This window comes from Solea senegalensis, linkage group LG18 (genome assembly GCF_019176455.1).
Source record: "Solea senegalensis isolate Sse05_10M linkage group LG18, IFAPA_SoseM_1, whole genome shotgun sequence".
Lineage (NCBI taxonomy): Eukaryota > Metazoa > Chordata > Actinopteri > Pleuronectiformes > Soleidae > Solea > Solea senegalensis.
In genome coordinates, this window is record NC_058041.1 from 11,990,167 (window position 1) to 11,997,355 (window position 7,189).

At 41.9% G+C, this 7,189-nt stretch overlaps 1 protein-coding gene across 2 annotated transcripts; it reads left to right on the forward strand.

Annotated features, from left to right (window-relative positions):
* The first annotated feature begins 777 nt into the window (after positions 1–777).
* On the forward strand, positions 778–6,919 carry qrfprb (pyroglutamylated RFamide peptide receptor b). 2 transcript variants are annotated; one of them, XM_044014073.1, is made up of 6 exons: positions 778–1,233; positions 3,160–3,318; positions 3,500–3,561; positions 4,346–4,581; positions 5,425–5,522; positions 6,058–6,919. In XM_044014073.1, the coding sequence occupies exons 1-6, from the start codon at positions 867–869 to the stop codon at positions 6,450–6,452; spliced, it is 1,317 nt and encodes a 438-aa protein (XP_043870008.1). In that variant the 5' UTR covers positions 778–866; the 3' UTR covers positions 6,453–6,919. The 2 variants fall into 2 exon arrangements, with proteins under 2 accessions (XP_043870008.1, XP_043870009.1); XM_044014074.1 differs by lacking the exon at positions 3,160–3,318.
* Positions 6,920–7,189: the final 270 nt, after the last annotated feature.

Below are 7,189 nucleotides of genomic sequence, written 5' to 3' on the forward strand. Positions count from 1 at the left end.
TGTTAGCAAAGATGGCGGACAATGTTTACATTCTGGGAATGAGGTCCTGTCTCCATACTTGGTCCCACACTTGGTCAAGGCAACAGTCCTAGCCACTATGTCACCGTGTAGCCCTGTCTTATTCTTATAAAATCATTATTAGTACTAGTAGTAGTAGTAGTAGTGGTACTAGGAGTAGCAGTGGTCGGCTGTCAAATACATCTGATTCTGTACAGTCAGAAAGCTCTGATCTTTTTCATATTTAATTTATCATCCATCCATTCATTTATTCATTCATTCATTCTTTATTTTTTACTGCTTTATCCTCCACATGAGGGTCATGGTGCCAATCCCAGAAGGGCCACAAAGAGACAAACAACTGCTCTCACATTCACACATACGGTCAATTTAGAGTGTCCGATAGTAGTACTGATAGTAGTAGTTGTATTAGTTCTCTGCTCGGCTGTCAGATACATCTCATTCTGTACATTGAAAAAGCCATGGTTCATATTTTTGAATTGATATTACTCATGATTTATATGTATATATGTATATATATATATATACACATATATATATATATGTATATATACACACTTTTTTTTGTTTATTTTTTAGTTTGTGTCCATGTTCCACAGCTTTGTTGTCAAATTCGTTTTCAGAATAAAAAGGTAAGAGAGATCTTCATGTGTGATGATGCACAGACAGACAGAGAGAGAGAGCGAAGAGAGAGAGAGAGAGCGAAGAGAGAGAGAGAGGGAGAGAGAGAGAGAGCAGTAGAACATCATCATCAACAGTTCAGTCTTGTTGGAGTTCACATCCTCCAGGTTTGGAGGCTTTTTTTCCCCTCTTCTCTCTGAGTTTCAGTCTCAGTGTTGGACACCAGGATGGCAGCAGCTTCAGCATCATCGGGACAGGGAAGCAGCAAAATAACTCCTGAAGTGCTGCAGGAGATGCTCCACTACTACAACCTGAGCCGCCAGCAGTTCATCAACACCTACAACATCCAGCCGCTCGTCTACGTCCCCGAGTTGCCGTACAGTGCCAAGACCACGTTCGTGGTCATGTACGTGGTCATCTTCGTGCTGGCGCTGACCGGAAACAGTTTGGTCATCTACATAGTTGTGAAGAAACGGGCGATACAGACGGCCACGGACATCTTCATCTGCTCACTGGCGGTCAGCGACCTGCTCATCACTTTCTTCTGCATCCCTTTCACTTTGCTGCAGAACATCTCGTCTGAGTGGTTCGGAGGTGAGTTCTGAAACAACAAACAAACAAACAACAACATCATATATATATATATATATATATATATATATATATATATACTCTCTGTACTGTGTATGTGCTGCTTTTTTAAAAAAAAAAAAGAATATGAATCTTTAGAAAGATTTCTGTAGAAAATGTAGACTTCAGCTCCATTGTCTGCAGAAGATGAGAAACATTAGAAAGTGCTTAAATAATGATGAATAATATTGTATTTGTACACAAATCACAATTGCACTATGTACATATTAACCTTTTACTCATTGATCGGTTTAAAAGTGTATTATCTATCTATCTATCTATCTATCTATCTATTTATCTGTGTCTGATTTAACAACAGCTGCATAATCTAAACGAGTGAATCCTTAAAAAGAAGACAGACATCTTCCATAATTACTGTATGTGTGAGACAATGGGGGAGTAAAGGTCAGGTGACAGGTGGCAGGTCAGAAGCAAGTAAACTGAGCTAATGATGTCAAAAGCAAAAAGCAAGCGAAAACAAAACCAAAACAAAAAACACTGATCTGGAGATATCACAGGACAGCGGCGTGAGAATATGAGTGATCATAAAACCTACAACATCTGCTCATAGCTTCACGTCCTTCCAGCTGATCACATGTGATACTGTCTGAGGAGTCTGGTGTGAGAACAGGCGACGACGATCGATGAATGGACTGATGGGCGTCACATCACATGTATAGATTGCAATGTAAAGTCCATTATACACCACACAATACACATGTACAACACAGATCCATCAAACACAAGGTGTTGTTGTGGATTAGAAACAGGCACAGATGCAATTGACTTGTACAACTATCACTTATTTAACAACTTGTCTTTCTTTATTGAAAAATAAGAGTAACAGAAGGAACAAAAGGGACATCTATTGGTGCTGCCTCTAGGGGAGACTAGTTTAATCAGGATCAGACTTTTGCAGTCTTACTCCAGAAGTCTCAAGACACAAAATGCTGCTGTTTCCTGTTTATCAGCAAGCAGAGAAGAGAAGAGAATAGAAGAAAATGAGAGGCAAGCGTGAGCATGGCTTCAAAGTGTCGCATATATATTATGAAATCATATACTGTCATGATGACCATGTATAAGCTGGCAGTTTCAGTGTTTTTTTTTATTGTGTATTGACTTTGTTTCTGTGTTTTATTGTTTTTTTTTATATTGCTTTTAGTTTACAGAGCTATAATAAGAATACTTCTAGATCAAGACACATTTAGTCATTTTGCAGTTTGCCTGTAGAAGAAAACATGGTCAAGGGGACGGGGGTTTAAAGTGGGCTTATAATTAGAGGTGCTTGCTGGTTCAAATCATCAGGTGCTCCCTGGTCTGGGTTCACCCCTGGTGTATTAAAGGTGGTTTAAAAGTGAAATGTACTATTTTATTTTTCCTAAAACAAGAAAATGTTGGCATTGTTGAAAAACCTATGTGAGCCTCTGACTTGACAATGTACAACAACTCTACAGTCGCCTCTGAAACAGCAATAACGAGTTGAAACCCGAGACACCGAGCATGAGTGTGATCGTAAATGTGGCTTCTTTTTAAATTTAAACTTAAGAGGATCTCACGACATTCATCACAGTTGGCCGACACTGTCAGGAAATGTCACAGTCGCGCAGCTGACGGTGACATTCTGCGTATCATAGCAATAGGAGGCAGCCTGAAAGCCTGCGCTGCCATTTAAGTCAATAATTATTTCATGGTGGACTCGGGTTTCAGCACGGTCCGCCATTAGTAGTCAAGTATGGATGGTCGTGGGTTTTTCTGTTGTTCCATTTCAATTAGGACATGAATTCTGCACACAGGAAGATGAAAAGAACCCCCTTGCTCTTTCACTCAAACGAAAGGCACTGATATGAATTTTAATATGTTTCACAGTATTATTCATCCCTGTTTCCATAGGAGTTCTGGTTTGCAAGACTGTTCCCTTTGTACAGACTACAGCCATAGTGACAGGCATTCTCACAATGACCTGCATTGCCATTGAAAGATACCAGGGCATTGTTTTCCCCCTGAAAATGAGGAGGCAGTACTCATCCAAGAGAGCTTACAAGATGCTAGGTATTATCTATCCTCAATGCTTAATTAAGCTTTGACACATAGCGTTGTTTGGACTGTTGATTTGCCTTTCACTTGTTTGTCCAGCCTCATTTAAACCATGTTCCTAACCTCAACCAAAACCAATTGAAGCCAGTTTTTACACCAGAAATGCTGACAGCTGATTAATGTCTTCACTCTACAGGACTCGTATGGATCGCCTCGATGATAGTTGGTTCACCCATGTTGTTTGTGCAGCAGCTCGAGGTACGTGTTTGTGTTTCAAAGTCCATCAAACTCGTCTTCTACCACTTTATGCTCCACAGGAGGGTCGGTGCCAGTCTCAGCGGACATAGGGCGATAGGCTGGGTGACACCCTGGACACACTCTCATACCTACGGGCAATTTAGAGCGTTCAATTTCCCCATGTTGCATGCTTTTGGACTGTGGGAGGAAGCCGGAGAATCCGGAGAAAACCCTTGCACACACGGGGAGAACATGCAAACTCCATGCAGAAAGGCCCTTGTTCCAACCGGGGTTTCGTAACCGGGACTTCTTGCTGCAAAGGCAGGAGTGTGTTTCAAAGTTTTCGCCCAGAGGGAAATAATTGCCAGAGAAAGTTAAGACACCTTGAATTTTGAGAGATTCAGAGAGTTTATTGTTCAATATTATATTCTGTCTTCAAAATGTCCCTGAGTAACACAACTTTGCAAAGAGTTTTTTTCCATGGGAATATTTTTTTTTTGGTGAAATTCAATGTACTGCATTATTTATTGTATTAGTGGGGCACGGCATCAAGGCTCCGTTTTTTGGAAAACTAAAAAAAACAGACTGCAGTGTTTCTAAGCACAGAAGAAGTTTTAGTCCGTCATACTTTTTATGAGGACACCGATTCAAAAACTAGTGAAAAAAAAATCAAGAATAACGCAAACAAAAATGGACTGTTACATGTGCTGTACGTTTGCCCTCTTCGGGAACCACAGCAACAGTGACTCCACTGCTGTCACTTCTTCTTTGACGACTAACCACGTCCCTTTCCCGCCTCTCCCAGGTGAAGTACGACTTCTTGTACGATCACTACCACGTGTGCTGCCAGGAAAGCTGGCACTCTCTGACCCACAGGCAGGCTTACACCACCTTCATCATGGTGGCTCTTTTCCTGCTCCCCCTGGCTGCCATGCTGTTCATTTACACACGCATTGGCATCGAACTGTGGATCCGGAACAGGGTGGGCGACTCGTCCGTCCTCAACACCATGAACCTCAGAGAGATCAATAAGATCTCAAGGTAAGCACGAGAGCCGAGAGGCATCTCAACTGCATGATATCCTTGTGGCATGGTTGTATGAACGCTGCTGGTTGGGGTGGGAAACCAGAGATGGATCATGTTGTCACTGGCAACCAAAGCCGACCCGAAATAGCAAGCAGGGGTTCCCGCTGCCTTCCCTCCCCTACCACTGGTGTTCATGGCAATGCGGAGTATTACGATATTAAGTATAAGATATCCATCAATTGTCTACCGCTTTGTCATCTTCATGGGGTCACAGATCACAGGTTGCCAGTCCATCACTGGGCCAACACACAACCAGAGAAACCCAGAGAGAAAGAGAGAGAGAAAACCCACACAGACGGGGAGAACATGCAAACTCCATGCAGAAAGGCCCTTCAAATCTATCCACTCGGAGAAAGGTGCATTTGGTTTACGACCAACAGCCCTTAAAATGATCAGGTTTGGTCAAACTTGGACATATCAAACCACTCTGTGTTGTACAGAAAATCACCTTCCACTTAAAAATGCTTAATTCCAATTTGAAACACACATACAGTACAACATGACTTCCTGGTTCAGTCTGCAACATGGAAACCAGGAGACACGCTGCACAGCCTGGGCTTAACACGTTCCAAGATTATGGATTATTCAATCCAATTTTTTAAGCCAAAAGATGATTTGACTCGGCTGCGCGAGTCATTAATTAACAATCGACTCGATAAAAGAAGAAAATGTAAAAAAACAGTGCTGTCATTAATTCAGTGCATTTTCCTGCTCTAACAACTCGACGTGTCTGCAGTAACAAAGACTCAGATCGTCTTTCATTTACCTCTACCTTTTTCCATCGCCACCTTATCACAGGAAGAAGAAACGGGCCGTGAAAATGATGATCACCATTGTTCTGTTGTTCACCATTTGCTGGGCGCCGTTCCACACGGTCCACATGCTGTTCGAGTATGGTGAGTATCATCAGTGAAATGGGGATATGATATATTATCATTTGGTCTCCATGAAGGAAAACTATGTATTTAAAGGAATATTTCACTGATTTGCATTTAGCTTTGTATTACTAGAATAGGGGTAGTATTTTTGAAATGTGGTGCTTCCAAACCTCAGTTTAGTAATACAAAGCTAAATGCAAATCGGTCAAGTATCCCTATACTCTGCATCCTTCATCTGAAAACAACTGTCAAGCAATAGCATCACACATGACTGAGGGGGTTATTTGTATGTATGAAGTAGTCGTGCAGGAGCGCACAGGCCAAGAAGCAGTTGCTCCATCAAACTGCTAAATGACTGGAGTTTTTTGAGCTGTAAATTTATTTCAAAATTTATTTTTGGCCCCTCTGCTGTGTTTTCAGTCAAACTCAAACCTATTTGCAGTCGTCTAACCTCACCAGGACATATATTGCCTCAGTCTGTTATGGTTTGAATTGAACGGAAACTGCAGCCTTGAGGTGATGTACAATCTTTTGTGTGTGTCCATTAACCCAGATGACCTGGAGAACAAATACGATGCAGTCACCGTTAACATGATCATCGCCATTGTTCAGGCCATCGGGTTCTTCAACAGCTTCAACAATCCCATCGTGTACGCCTTCATGAACGAGAACTTCAAGAAGAGCTGCGTCTCCACACTCTCCCACTGCATCAGGAAACCGAACCAGCCGGGCGTTGCTGTGGTGACACCTAAACTCACCGTACAGTTCATCAAACCTCAGAGCAGGGAAGCCTTTCTAGAGTCAGACGAGAACAACAGCTCATCGAAGCACGCCGTCGAGAAACGCCCTTCAAGCTCATCACACAGAAGGAGGTCTCTGGAAGTAGAAGTAGAGAAAATCTCCACAATCCAAACAGATCTCCCAGCAACCAGCTCCCTGATCAAATGAGAAGTGTCTTAGATGTCAATCACTTGGAGAAGAAGCTATGAGAGGGTTGAATCAACACTGCCATGAGTTTTTGGTTTTTTTTGGTCAGGGAAAGCGGAATGAAGGAATTCATCCAAAAATAAAAATGTGATTATAAAACTTGCTCTGGGAGCAGACTGTCAGGGGTCAGGGGTCACACACTGAAATGCCAGCATTCATTTGTGAAGAGATGTCTGATACCTGCACGAGGTTCAGCGAGCACATTGTGTTGTTAGGACTCAGGACGCAATGCAACTGTGAACACTGCAGTTAAACTGTGAAAACTGTTCGGACGTGACACACAGACGCGCTCAAATATGGAAATTAACAGCCATCATTTTAGAAGGGAAGGATAATGTCTTCTGTCTTCGCATTTCCCGTACTGATGGTAAAACAAGTACAGATATATATATATATATATGTATATATATATACACACACACATATACATATATATATATACACACATATATGTAGAGAGAGAGAGAGAGAGCACTGTTCTAGTACTGTGAATCATCAGGATCAGTCCTGTGTCTTGCCCAAGGATCCTGTTTTTATGTGGAGGAGCTAGGCATGAATTCTGATTCTATTTTCTGTCTGCTAAGATTTGTATTATTTTATATTTCATATCATATCATATATGGAAAACAATTTACAGTTACACTGCCAAGGTACAGGGGCATGAAGTTCAGCAGGTGGCCTTGCAAGTGCACCTCTAG

Excerpts from the sequence above, each read along its gene's own strand:
- qrfprb (XM_044014073.1), top strand. The coding sequence starts at position 867 with ATGGCAGCAGCTTCAGCATCATCGGGACAGGGAAGCAGCAAAATAACT. Across the intron at positions 3,562-4,345 it reads TGTTTGTGCAGCAGCTCGAG|GTGAAGTACGACTTCTTGTA; the intron begins GTACGTGTTTGT and ends CGCCTCTCCCAG. Across the intron at positions 5,523-6,057 it reads CCACATGCTGTTCGAGTATG|ATGACCTGGAGAACAAATAC; the intron begins GTGAGTATCATC and ends CCATTAACCCAG.